We start from the raw sequence: 14,788 nt of genomic DNA on the forward strand, positions 1-14,788 counted from the left end.
ATACACATTCCACAATAGAGAATTCAGCTTCTAAAATTATCCACTCCACTGATTCAATGGCCTACACGTAATCATATTACTAATAATCCATTTAACACGTTGTTCAGACGTCATTCACCTATCACGTTTCTCAAAACGGAGTCGAGTCGAGTTCGATAATTCATATATTGGGTAAAATCGATAAACGAAACCCGAAGAATTTTCCAGTCATTTGGAGAATTTTGCTGGCCGCGAAAGGCGACGCGGCGAAAACTACAAACTCATTACAAAGAATGATAAATGATAAACGGTAGGTCGTTGACTCATCTATACACACCTTCTAAACACAAACGCGAGCCGACTCGTTACCTAAAATGATGCGGGTGTGAAAAATAGCGTAAAACGTAAATTAATAATTCGCCGGTGAACGATATTATTTCTATTCTATACTCTAGGTGAATCTACCATACTCTCTGGTCCCGGGTCTCGACCAAACGTGTAGGTACACGTTTCCCAATCAATGTTACACCACAAAAAAAAAAGTTGAACGTAGGCCTCAGAATGCACGACTCCAGGTTAAACATTATTTTATCATCAGTGATGCGGAAAGTCGAGGATGGAGATAATTATAAAATCATAAAAATCGTACGCAAACTTAAAATAGCGTAGATTAGAATAACGCCTCTCATTAAAGCCACACCACAGACGTCAATAATATTTACTCAGATGACACAAAATAATAATTCAAGGTCGGGATGCATTTTTTCAAGCAACCTTCGAGAAAATGTACGCTAATTTATATCCAATATAGCTACGTTTTAATTTATAAACAATACGAGATGTAACTTCGAATAGAACGTTAAATTCTTCAGCGTATAAATGGGAAAATTAAATCTTCACTTCGGCAAGTTTGCATTTCAAGTTCAAGTATTGAGATTTTCTACTTGAAAATATCTTCACTAGGTTAATTAAACTCGATTGTCTGAAACCGAACGTCATCGACTCAAAATACGTATGTAATATACGACAATTTTTCTTCAACGTAATGGTGACATGATGAGACGGAATAAAAGACGCCTTTTAAAAATAGTAATATCAAAATGTACGTAATACAAAACAGAAGAGAGGCCGCAATAATGGCCTATTTTTCGAACATGAAGTTCGATCAGTACTTCGCGTTTACTAACACGATTTGATACGAATCAAGTTTTCGCAATCTGCTTATCAATTTATATCTTCTTTCTTCGTATCGTCGTTCTATTATTCGCCGTTGTTCGTGACCGATCGTTTCGCCATCTACTGATTTATCTAGCGTCTTCGTGCGCGGCAATATTTACGAATTCCGTTATATTATTTTTCACGAGCCTCGGTCCGGATAACAAAGGAACGTGTATAAAAATAGACGGCGTAAAATGTTCCAGCGTCCAATAGATTATTTTTATTTAGTCTTCCTATTGAAAAATACTACGTAGTTGGACGTGCGATGAAGTAAGATAGGAGCAGGTCAATCACTACTACTCGGTTACATCTTACTTGGTTATCGTTCAGTTGATATTTTAACGCTCGATCATATCATGAGAAGGTAAATAATCCGTCGAGGAAAAAAATCGGCGCAGAGATTCGTTAACGATGGTACAAAATCATCCGTGATGTAGGAAATACGACGATGATGATACTGGAAAATACATGTAAAGCTATACGAACCTTTTGTTTATTCTTTAAACTTCCACTCTTGACGACACATAGGACATAGTTGACGAACTTGCTGCGAATTTAACCATTTCATAATACAGTGCATATGATAACAATGCGAACACTGGCCCCAAACTGAAAACAATTCAGGTTTAAAACACCGCTAGTTAGTGTAGATAACAGTTCTTGTTTGAAATCAGTCTCACCTAATGGACAATCGTCACCGGGTAATTTACAGTCTGGACAGCAGTTTTCGAAAGCTAATCGACATATACCACATGTATCATCATTAGCAACCCATCGCCATGTAGCGACACCCAACCAGCCTAGAAAAATTACATAATTATTAGTATTTTGTTAGCTCCGATGATAAAAGGATTGAGATGGTTGTCTTACTACCTATGGTAAAAAATGAATAACTACTTACTTTTGATTTTAACTTTCATTTAAATCAACGAAGAATAGTTTGAACAAAGTATTAGATTCTATTCTCATTTAATTGATTTGATTATTTATTAAAGATAAATGTAACAAAATTACAAAAATACAAAAATTGTGAGAACTTTTAAAAAATTTTCAAAAAATTATTATCAAATCAATTTTTTTGGCTTAGTACAAACAAACAAACAAACAATCGATTATTATTACAGTGTTACCGTTCGATGTGTTCGATATTAAATTGTGCTGGCGTTGAAAAGACAGAATCATCCAATTATTCCAATTTTTTATAAAACAAGGTAACGACGAATGTTACATTCTTGTTTTAAATGTTCTATATTGCGAAAATTTTTTCATATTAGAATTAAACAGATTTTTGAATATTGAACGGATAAAGTTGACGCATCAAAGTTCACTAACAAAACTTTTACAGTTTTCGGAAAAGCAAGCATGAAATCCAAGTGCGCTTTGAATTTTTATTTTTTTTAAATAATTATAAATAAAAAATTATAAATTATTATTGAGGTATTTGAACTTTGAAATGAGTTTTTGAGGGATTCATGACTCATTTGAAAATGGATAAAATAAAATAAAAAACAAGGCGTCCTGTAAAATCATCAATCTGCATTCTGTAGAAAGAAAAAAACAATTTTAAAATATTTAAAATTAAACCGAAGAATCAGAATTAACGAATCAACTCATGAACTCACTGAATCAAGGCAAAGCAAGCATTAAAACAAAGCTATTTTCCTCAAATTATTCTCTTCTCCTGCGAATTAAAGCTCAGATTATCATTATGTAGTATTATATTTTGGATCAATATTTTTAATTCCCCACTCATTTGCTGTAAAAAAAAAATGTAAGAACTGCTGTCAACGTTTTTTTCTCCTCCTAACCTGAATATTTGAACAAGCAGTAGCAGTACCAATAATTTTTTCATTCTTTGCGAGTTTGCAATATTTATTTACCCATCACTCATCAGACATCGCCATCATAGTTCAAAATTATTTCTTGTAGGTTTCAGAACGGTAAGTAAACTATAATGAAAACAGCAAGAGATTTTAATATCAGCGAGGTATTTTAATTTATAAACTAGAATTTTTTTGTCAATACCTACTGGTACGTCTATTTTTGGATATTTAATTTTTTTTTTCAAATTATGAAGTTTTGGAGAGAAAACTAATTACATGACACGACCCTCAGCTTACTGTTAGTAATGGTGGGATTTTATGGAGGATCGTTTATTGTTAAAAATTTTATACCTACGAAGAAAGCCGGAAAACGATAAAATATCCACAGGTAATAAAAATCAGTACCTATACTCATTGATGATTGTGATTATTCATGTAATTTAATCTTTATTTCATCCTTCCTATTTTACAATGAGAAAAATGTGAAGTACTTTGTATTGCAATTGGCTATATTGTTAAAGCAACGTAACTGTTTTTTTTTTTACAAAAAAAATTAGAACGCCTGCCTACCACTTGGAAACATTTCATCGTTGAACATTTCCATGATTTACAAACTTTGTAATATAGTAAATTTATTCTTCGGCCATATTCTTGAGAAAAAAAAGAAGATACAACTGTGCAGGTATTTATCTACTCATCAACTACCTCCATTTAAAGTTTTAAAAATTTAATTAGACTAAAAAGCATCTTTTCCGGTAAATTCATTAAAACTTCACTAGAAAGGGCAGAGCCTCTTCTGACTGTTTACTTACCAAAGTATTTTGCAAAAGCGTTCTAATATTTCCAAGTTGGCAGATAATTAAATAGAAAATTTCAACTTTTCTCGGTCTAGGTAAAAGGTAAGTAAATCGATGAAAAATTTATGAACTGAAAGAATACCTCACTTATTTACCATAAAAATTATTCGATTAAAAATAACTTTTGGCAGCGTATTAATATTCCCTTTTCGTGAATTATTTTACAAAATTGTGGTCGGTATTCAGAACTTTCCTAATTTTGACTTTCGAGTGATTGCTCTATCTCTAAATGCTTGCTTGAAATTTGAAAAAATTCCGATTGTTCCAGTCGTGTTGACGTGATCTGATTTACCCACCATTCGATAAAATCCTTAAATTCTAGACAATGCAATAAATTCCCACTGAAAAATTATCAAAACCACGATAGAAAATCGCGAACATATGAAACCATTCGCAGAAACGATAGTTATTTCATGAAGCTTATACTGTAGATTCGATAATTCGCCAACACAGGTCTCCCTACCTCCCCCCCCCCCGTAGCCTGTTACATCGGTAATGTAACAAATTCCAGCTCAATTCTGGCGATTCACATTTTATAAAGGTTATTCTCGATACCTTTCATGTACCTACAAAGATAATTTGAGATGATAATGGGGAAAATTAGGCATTTAGAATTTGTAACCACTAATAATTCTGTGCACCATTTGATAAATGAGATATGCGAAACTAACAACTGATACTTTATGTCTGGCTCGTGTATAACTATACGTCATCTGATATTCGGCTTAACGAACTTTCACTAACAAACTCCATTTTGAATTACAAACATTTCAAAGTTATAATTTCCTCAATTTTCATACAACTATACTTCACTTAGAATTTATCTAAGCTTTTAATTGATTAATTAAATCACATGTAATCTCTCGAAAGACATGGGAATAACATCTTACATCTTCTTTGAACCTATGTGTTTGTTTACCTACTGTACTAGGTACAATAGAACTAGACGTGTAAAAAATTACGTTTGTTTCCCACATGAAACTAAGAAAGCTGAGTGAAGATGAAGATACAAAGTTTAACTTTACTTACTTCGAGTTATAATAAGTTTAATTGATGAATATTCAAATGAAAATAAACAGCAAAGAATTCAACTGTACAAACAAGATTTCCACTTTGAGGTATAGGTACCCATACATACTTATTTTACCTGCCTTTTTTTTCAGGGGGAAGGTAGGTATCGACAAAAAAATAAGTGGTGCGATTAAAATCATGCGATAGGTATTATAGTTTAGTTTGTTTATATTTTCGCACCGAAGAAAAATACGCACCAGTGTTTCAAAAAGCTAAACGTAAGAGTTAGGTACATACGCTTTTAATTCACTTTTTTTTTAGTATTCAGTTAATGATTTTCTTTTCACATCTGCAAAGCATTAAAAAGAAATTTTGAAAACTTGTAAAATATTTTATTTGCACGATATCACATAAAAGAAAAGTTTGAATTTACGAAACTTTTTATAATATACGTTAATTATGCTACGCAGATGCTTTTCCTAAACGGCTTCAGAGCATAATGTATGGCATTAAATAAAATGCTTACTAACGAGTATTTTAATTAACAAATCAACTTTCGATGTTGGTAAATCTTCGCACTCAACTTTTGCTATCTACCAAGTGTTGTGTTGATGTTATTGGTATCAAACTTGCAAAACAATATTCTGATTATAAGTAGGTAAGTAGGTATAACTACTCTTTAATTTTAAATTCATGAAAAATAGAAATCTAATCATGGCAATCTTAAAATTTTTTATTTTTTTTGTTATAATTCAATTTCTTCCCTCGTCACCTAATTAAAATTTATTGAAAAATGATCGAATTTATCTAAACATCATCTATTAAGTATTTTTAATTTGAAAATTTTGAAACTCGCCCAGATACTGAGGGGAGGATGTCGATTGAAATTTCTGCCAGTCTTTTGCAATCAATTTTTTAGTTACCCTCTACTTTTTTTTTCATTTTTAAAACTTGGAAAAAAATTGGTTTGGTCGATTGAAATTCTAAAAGTCTGTTGAACAAAAAATTGAATTTTTAGTCTGAAAATTATAAACAATGAAAATCGCTTACCTACCTGTGCAAACATTTCATTAAAACTAAGTACTTATGCTAAATGAAATATTTCCTAATTTTAAAATTGTACCTAAATGTAGAATTTTTTCAAAATATGTACAATACACGCTAATGTAAACTCAGATCATTTTCAAAGTAGAAAGTGTATAAAACTTCGGTAGGCCTATAAGCTTAAGTTGCTTGTGTATTTAAATTTTGAGAAAAAAAAAACGTAGTATGTTTTAAAGACAGATAAAGAAAAGTTTTTCCGTAAGCCTGTTTTTGATATTAAAAGAAAATAAACATTTTTTTAAAATCACTTAATTCCGCGCACGAAAATTCCATCTTTTCTATACCGAGAAAAAAACATATGGAGGCTGGAAATTTATTCAAAATAAACGGCGCGGTTTCTGATTAAATTCCACATCGAGAAAATATGCACAGTTATATAAAAAGTGGAAATAAGAAGTATAATAAATAAAGTAGGTAATAAGTAAATAAACACAAAGAAGCAGCAAGCAGCAGCAGAAGGAAAAAAATGAATAAAATTTTCTTTCAATCGATTTCGCTGCGGCTCTTAGCCTATGGTTCAAATTAGTTGAATGGCCGCATTTACATATTTTATATTGTCATTTTGCCCACTTTTGTACTTTTTCAGTTATTCGAGTATAGTCGAGGTATGTTCAACATGTGTTGTTTGATTTGAACTTTCACATGTGAATAGTCAACTCGAGTTATTTCTTGGATGCCAGTTTTAGATTTTTGTAATATTTTCCATCATTTTTTCAAAATTGGTTTCTGTCTGTTCGGTATCGTATTTTTATCCTGTGATCCAACAGCAAACAAATTGAAAAATTCTTCGAATTGTCTCAAAATTGCCTACACAGTTGATTCGTGACTTCGTGAGGTGAAAATGCTGCGCAAATCAAATTTCTGGTAGGTTTTCAGCTTATAATTGGGCAAGTAGAATTTTGGGAGGAAAGTAACTGTCAATAATTTTCTAGAGGCTTCAGAATCACTCAATAAAAACAGCTGGAAACTGCTACTAATTGATTTAAGGGTCAAAAATGGGACGTGTAGATAGCAAATTTCGACATTCTAACTCAATACCAATTTAATTGCTGATTGGAGAATTTTTAAAAAATTAAAAAATGAGGATTTTCTGAAATTTAAGTCTTACCTTTGTTCAATGCACTTTATCATTGGAAATTATAAAAATCAGTTCTGAAGCAAATAAAGGCTCCTCTCGAACCAAATAAATTCAACCATTTTCAGCCATTCTGGAGTCCCCAGCGCAATTTTAGATTCATCCAGAATAGAAAACGCACCTGGAAATTACCCTAATCGAAGTTTACCTTGTTAACTGGGTCGAAAATAAACCGGAACTTGATTTTTAGCAGCCCACGTTAATTTTCGTAATTTCTGAAGAATTCAAAAATCCTGGAAAAATCGAAGATCGTGCTGGAGGTTCCAGAATGGCTGCAAATGATGGGATTCGGTTTCTATGGAAGTCAATATTAGCTTCAGAAAATCAACTTTGGCCGCTCAAAATTTAGTCCCGAGGTCGGAGTGACATGTGGTTTTATTGAGCTGAATTTCGGTTCAATCGAGCTTGACAAATTGTAAGGGTCCCCTTGGTTTTGTGGCACACGAAAAAATTGTTTTGCCAGTCCTTTTCAATAAAACTACCAAGTTTTACAAATTGTGATCCAAATTTTTGAATTTTGAAATCACACATTGTAATTTTCTGAATAGAAGTAGGTAGGTAAAGCTTCTGAAAATGAACAAGCTCGAGAATCATTTCAAAGAATAAGAATCCCAATCCCATATTTTTTTACGAGTCTAATTTTTTTCATTCGGCATGAAAATATTTCCAGGTAAAACCACAGACAGGTAATTTAAAATCAATTTATTACCCATCTATCTATTTTATTTTTGTATAAGTCACCATTTTTCTATGTAAAAACAATTGTACCTAAATGTACTGCGATAGCAAAAACGCCTAGATGCTTTAGCGTCCTTGAATAAACAATACCATTCATTCATTAAAATTATGAAAATATATATCTAATTAAAAATTTGTTTGGTGTTGATAAAAATACGGTTTCAAGTTTGCCGAAATAATGCTGATAAACTAGGTAGGTACTAGGTACCTGATAACAAACCATAACCTTACGAATTCAAAAAACAAGAACAAAAACATTGTATGTAGGTAGGTACCTACCAAAATACTGTAGTGCCTACAAGCTGACTTGAACATTCGAAACGATCTCATCAAGGATAAGGTACAAGCTATAGTAATTGCATCCATTCGTATTTCAATTTAGTGTGAAAAATGCACTCACCAAGAGTCAAAATTAACCATTAAAACTTGTACAAAAGGAAAAAAAGTTTGTTGTTTGGTGTCATCAATACTTATAGCTAGAAAAAAAGAAAGGAATAAAATGTAAGTTGCGAACAAAACAACAAAATAATATAAATAAATAAATACACAAGTCAATCAACGATTCATGAAAGGCATTTTAATTTAATTTCAACGAGACTCGCTCGTAAAAACTCGTACGAGTTCGGTAAAAATCGAGCTTTTTCAAATGGCAAGTTGTTTAACTAAAAAGCATCAATTGAGTGATGTTATTTCCTTGTAATACGTGTAACGGAGTGGTGTTTCTATTTCACTTATATCGTCGTTACGTAATTTACATCGCGTATTTTTATTTATTTTTTCAACTATTTTTTTTTCGTTCGATTTGTGTTGGCGAATTTTATTTTGGAATTTGGGTGAGTTTTTATTTCATTTTATCTTAATTTTTTCGCCGAGTATTTTTTGAATTTGAGATAATTATGCTCAGGTGGTTGATATAGTTTGATGTGGCTATAAAATTTATTTATAATTGTTTTTTTCCACAGCTACCTATTTACTATTTAAGAAACAGCTTTTAGATTCGTTTCTCGATTTTAATTTTTCAAATGAATATATTTTTTATGAAAAACCTTCGCAAGTGAATTCTCGTGCTATTTTTTCAAAAAAAATTTCTCACTGTTTTACTTTTTCGTACGTATTTATATTTTCATTTTTTGAATATTTTTTCCCCATTTCCATTGACCAGATGCTTGTGAGAATAGATGTTTTCAAACTTGATTTCGAAATTTATCGCTAATATGTTTAAAAGTCAAGTAGAAATTTACCTATACATGTAGGTATAGAAACTTCATGGAGAATTTCGAAACTGCCATTAATAAAAGAGGGTTTCTACGTACGTCTATAGCTACACGAGAAATAAATAATTTCACATCGTTCTTGTGATGGTAACAAACTTTTCGATAAAATTATTCCCATATGACGTATATAGTCATCTAGTACTACCAGATAAAAAATTAATAAATAAAATGTAGGTATCTACCTCAGGTTAGGTAAGTATGGCACTTGCATGACAAAACTTTTCTATTATTTTAAAACTAATAATCATGTAACGTAACTTAGCTGAACTGAAAGTTGCAAGATTCGTCGAAGCATCGAGAGCATACTAGTTGAAATTAAATTTCACGATGCACATGTAGCTTTTCTCAAGTTGTTGTAAAGCTTCAAATCTCGTTACGTGTCTTAATTAGCTTTTGCAATATCGTGGTTTGGTTGGTCGTTTTTTCAAATGGCATTTTCGATACGAGAGGAGGAAATGATAACACGTGCATAAAAATAAACAATGAAGAAAGATACCTACCTGGAAGTATCAGTAGAAAGTTTCGACGTTGTCTTTTGGATCCTTTTCTCTCTGAACCGGAACCATATTATGAAAGATTGAATATTCTATAGGTTTGGTTTTTCTCCTCTCTCCTCAACTCAGCTGCATTTTATCCAAATTCTCCCCTTGTTTTGCTTCTATATTTTAATTAATTATAGTAAAATTATTAAGCCTACTCAACGGTCATAAACTTACCTATGTGATAATTAGAGAAGATACGAATAAAATTCGGGAAGCAATAAACAATGAGGAATGTTGTTATTAAAATATTAACATATTCGAGCCTCGAATACCTGCATGATTCTTTTTCGTATACAAAATTCATCCATTCTTTAGCACATGGATGTAAAATAACATCAAAGTTGTAAATAGCCTACTAAAACGCAAAGGAATTTTACAAATGGGAGAAAACTATTTAACATTCATTTTTTTCATAAAATTTACGAATATTCAATTTAGTTGATGAAAACTAGGTATCAACTTGGTATTATATACGAGTACCTATAGCTAATCTCTACGGAAGATATTTGTGTAAAATTTGGTATTCATACAGGAATACTACCTATACAGAATTCCTATCCAAAGTTTGGATAGGTAACTTATATGGTTTCGGGTCTTTCGGTCTGTATATGTACCTCTTTGGTTCGTCAAAATCCGCCAACGTGGAACGCTTTTTGAAAAGTTAATTGATAGAGAGTAAAGGTGACAAGGGGGTACAAAAATGAGTAATGAAAACAGAATGTCACATTTATTTTGGTCGCAGCCCTTTTAATATTTAAAATGTTTCAGGTGTTGTGTGTCATGACAAAATATATGTATAACATAAGTTGTAGGTGGGTAGGTACTTACGCTTGAAAAAATATTTTCAAATTTTTTTAACCTTTTCTAGGTACCTACTCGTATTTAGAAAAAAAACACCGAGGTGCGATTAATTCTAAGAAAAATATAATACCTAATCGTATTCAAAAAATCTAATTAATCGATGAATAATACGAAATTTTTCAACGTTTGTGTTTCGGTTTTCGTATAAACTTAATTTAAAATCGCACAGTGTAAAAAAAAAAGGAAGAGAAATGAAAGAAGCTGCACGGTGAATAAATAAAGTAAAAAGACGGTCAGCATAATGTGCTTTATGACCTCTTACATAATTTTTAACTGGCATATTTGTTAAATTTACGATACAGTTTTACGTTGTTAAGTGCTTAAAAATTCACACAAACTATTCGCCACGGTGTACCTTTAATATATAAGCACGTTTTTACAAACACCTGATGGCAAGCGAGTGGAGTAGAAAAAAAGGAGTATTTTAAGTTGATTTTTTTATCTCTTTATAATTTCAACTCGGGCTTTTTTTCTTCACGTATCGTATAGCTACCCAAAGCTATACTAAATTCCGAGATTTTTATAAAAAAAAAAAGAAAATATTTTTCATCGAAATGAATTTTTATAATGCAGTATTTTTTTTCTTAATACACGCTAGATTATGATAAATTTTTAGCTTTCATCGTAAAGGATTTTTTTATCCGGCTATACTGTAGTTTAGCTACCGACTTGAGCACCTGGTAAACTCTTCGTTCGACGATGAAAGACAAAATGTAAAATTCATGATGAAATAATACTTTTAAATGATTTTTTTCTTACAACGTCGAAGTGGGGTTAGGCTTTCCCACGTAGAAAAAACTTACAGGGGGCAGTGGTAATTCACTACTTAACAGTAGTGCTAAGTAGTAATTCACACCACATCAGTAGTGCTTTCAGTACTTGATTCATTACTGGACAGTAGTGTTACACTACAGGGCAGTATGACTTCTGCAGTAATTTACTATAGCTTAGTAGTAGAGTAGTAGTTTCTAACTACTACTCAATTATACTTCACCATTCAATACACCACTCAACAGTGGTGTTTACCTATTCAGTAGTAGTGGTTCAGTAGTTATTTACTACATCTCAGTGGTAGATTAGTAGTTTTTAACTACACATTGGTAATATTTCACCATTCAATGTACCACTCAACAATAGTGTTCACCTACAGAGTAGTATGGCTCAGTAGTTACTTACTACAACTCAGTAGATGTGTTGTAGTTTTTTACTACACATCAATAATTATTTACCACACAATGCACCATTCAATGCACCACACAACAATGGTGTTCACCTACAGAGTAGTATGGCTCAGTAGTTACTTACTACAACTCAGTAGATGTCTTGTAGTTTTATACTACACATCAATAATTATTCACCGCACAATGCACCACTCCGCAGACATATTTGCCTACTGAATAGTGATGGTCTAATAGTTATTTTACTAGTAAATGTACACCTTACCAGTAATGTCATCAACCAATTGCCCTGTTAACTAAAAATCCTCCAATTAGGGTGGGAGAAGAGGAAAAAAATTCAAAAGTTTTGAAGAATGCTATGCAGATATCAGATTATGTATGTATATCTACGATTTTGAACATGAAGGACTGCAGATTCAAATTTAGGGTCTAATGATCTTCAACAAAAAATTCTATGCCATTGAAAATCCAGATTTGATACCAATATTGTACTTTTTTTTGAGAAGATTTGCAATTTTACACCTTTTTGAGGCTCATTTTGGGTTTTGGGGTCACATTATCTTCAAACATCATTTCTGGGCATTGAAAATCCCGATTTTAATACCAATATTGTACTATTTTTGTATCTTTTTGAAAAATTTTCGACTTTGTACCTCCCCTTTGAAGTCCATTTTGGGAAGTTAGGATCAAATCATTCTCAAAAATGAATTCTGTGTCCAAATATATGAGAAAATTTAATTTTTGGTTTTGAATTTCCGCTGTGGATATCGTTTTGGGGTTTACAATCAAATAATTTTCAAAAATTAAGTCTGATCTGCACCATTGAAAATTCAAATTTTCAATTCACACCAATATTGCACTTTTTTTTGGAAAATTTTCATTTTTGTACCTCCCCAGCTTTGGAGCCCATTTTCGGGTTTGGGATTGAATGGTCTTCAAAAATTGATTCTGGGCCATTGAAAACTCAAATTTTGATATCAATAACATACTTTTTCAAAATTTTTAAATTTTTTGGTTTTGTACCTCCCCTTTTGAAGCCCATTTTGGGATTTGGGGTAGAATGGTCTTCAAAAATGGATTCTGTGCCATTGAAAACTCAAATTTTGATATCAATAATGTACTTCTTTAAAAAGTTTACAATTTTGTACCTCCCCCATTGGTGCCCATTTTGGGGTTTGAGGTCAAATTGTCTTAAAAAATGAATTCTGAACCCATAAATTTGAGATTTTGATACCCATATTTTGTTTTTGTACTTTTGTATACCCCCTTCTGGAGCCCATTTTGGGGTTTGGGGTTAAATGGTCTTCAAAAATTAATTCAGTGCCATTGAAATTTCAAATTTTGACATCAACAGCGCACTTCTTCTAAAAATTTGCAATTTTATGCCCCCCCCCCCTCTTTGGAGCTCATTTTGGGTTTGGGATCAAATAGTTTTCAAAAATGAAATCGACACTCTTAAGAACTTCACCAATTATTCATAGTTTCAAGTTTCAACGTTCAAATTCACGAACTGTTGAAATTGAGTGTTTGCAAACAAATATATTCTTTAAATGCCCTATCTATTGTAGTGCTGTAGTAGTCAGGTGGTTAGGGCTGTATAGTCAGACATCCGTAGGTCCCTGGTTCGAATCCCCGCGAGGTATAGGTGTAGGAATTTTCTAAAAATGTTATAGGCAGGAAAAATCATACATGATGTGAGCATCACAACGATGATAGGGAAATTCAAAATAAAATTCCCCAACCCTATTTTTTTGATTTTTGAAAATTATTGCACCCCACTGATACTGATAGCATGTAGTGAAACACTTCTGACACACACTTGGAAATGAGTAGTGTTTCCTAGTAAGGAATTGCCAGTGGTGATTTACTACACACATACTAGACAGTGGTGAAATACCATTGATTTGTGTAGGTGGATCAGTAGTGCTACTCTACTGAGAAATCAGCAGTAATTCATCACTCATAATTTTGAGTAGGAGAAGTAAATCACTAGTGGCAATTCCTTACTAAGAAACACTGCTGATTTTCCAATAGACACCAGTGTACTTTTTCTACGTGGGTTTCTATCCTTCTGGCTATAAATGGTGCTGATCATGAGTCAATAATGAGCTTCTCGAATTCCCCGAGTAATTATGATTTTAAAATTTTACTCGTCGTCGACGAATTTTATTTCCGCCTACTTGGGAATTTCCTTATGGAATTTATGTAGGTAGGGGAAAGTCTCCCAATAGTGCGCACTTAGTACCAAAATCCCTGTCATTCCGCCGCAAAGTTACCTAGGATCGTGATTTTTTGATATGTTGTAGCTGTATCATTCAGCTACATAATTCCAGAGTTTCAAAATTTTTCATTGATAACTGACTGAGAAATCCTACCTTGAGTAAAAAATGTCAAATGCGCACTATTAGGAGCCATGGGCTCCTTCAAAGTGCGCAGTAGGGTTCCTAATAGTGCGCGATGTGTAAATTTACTACAAAAAAATTAATTCTTGACAAAAATCGCAATAATACGTTTCATTATCACGAGAACACTGAGAACAGATATAAAAAACATGAGTACTTGACGAAAATTGCGAAAATATGTTTTACTATGAGTAGGGGTTATGTGTGAGCTTATTTCTGCATAGAAAGCCCATTGTTGAAGTATTCTTTCACTCTTAGGAATGTTTCTTCACTGAAAACTAACACCCTTTAGCCTTTTACAGGTATTTAACACTCCATTCTATCAAAACAAAAGTCAGGTAGTGAAAAACACAAGCGTGTTTACAGATTTTCTAGGATGCGCACTATTGGGAATCCATGGTTCAAAAATATCCTCTATTTCTTTAAAAATTATTTTCAAGAAAACGAAAGGATGAATTTTCAAACGTTTACAACAATATTAAAGAGGATAAAATTCCCTACAAAATGATATAATATAAGTTATCTCATAAATTTTTGCAATTCAACGAGAGCAATACAAGTTGTTAACTTTTCACAAAAAAAAATTACATCAGAAATTGAAAATTCACATTTTTTGACTTTGCACGCGTAAAATTTAGCCAAATGGCTTGTATGATACATCAAAAT

At 32.2% G+C, this 14,788-nt stretch overlaps 2 protein-coding genes across 2 annotated transcripts in view; one reads left to right on the forward strand and one right to left on the reverse strand.

Moving 5' to 3' along the window:
* The window catches only part of LOC135835541 (anaphase-promoting complex subunit 11), a 32,317-nt gene extending 30,059 nt beyond the window's left edge, over positions 1–2,258 (reverse strand). Inside the window, exons 1-3 of the mRNA XM_065349858.1 lie at positions 2,099–2,258; positions 1,878–1,997; positions 1,684–1,806 (exon numbers count right to left, since the gene is read on the reverse strand). Of these exons, the coding sequence (XP_065205930.1) occupies positions 1,691–1,806; positions 1,878–1,997; positions 2,099–2,117 (255 nt within the window). The 5' untranslated portion in view covers positions 2,118–2,258 and the 3' untranslated portion in view covers positions 1,684–1,690. The remainder of the gene's footprint in view (positions 1–1,683; positions 1,807–1,877; positions 1,998–2,098) is intronic.
* Positions 2,259–8,557: 6,299 nt separating this feature from the next.
* Positions 8,558–14,788, forward strand: part of LOC135835542 (leucine-rich repeat neuronal protein 1-like) — a 142,913-nt gene continuing 136,682 nt past the window's right edge. The window contains exon 1 of the mRNA XM_065349859.1: positions 8,558–8,698. The gene's annotated coding sequence lies outside the window, so the exon portion shown is untranslated. The remainder of the gene's footprint in view (positions 8,699–14,788) is intronic.

Source organism: Planococcus citri, chromosome 2 (genome assembly GCF_950023065.1).
Source record: "Planococcus citri chromosome 2, ihPlaCitr1.1, whole genome shotgun sequence".
Lineage (NCBI taxonomy): Eukaryota > Metazoa > Arthropoda > Insecta > Hemiptera > Pseudococcidae > Planococcus > Planococcus citri.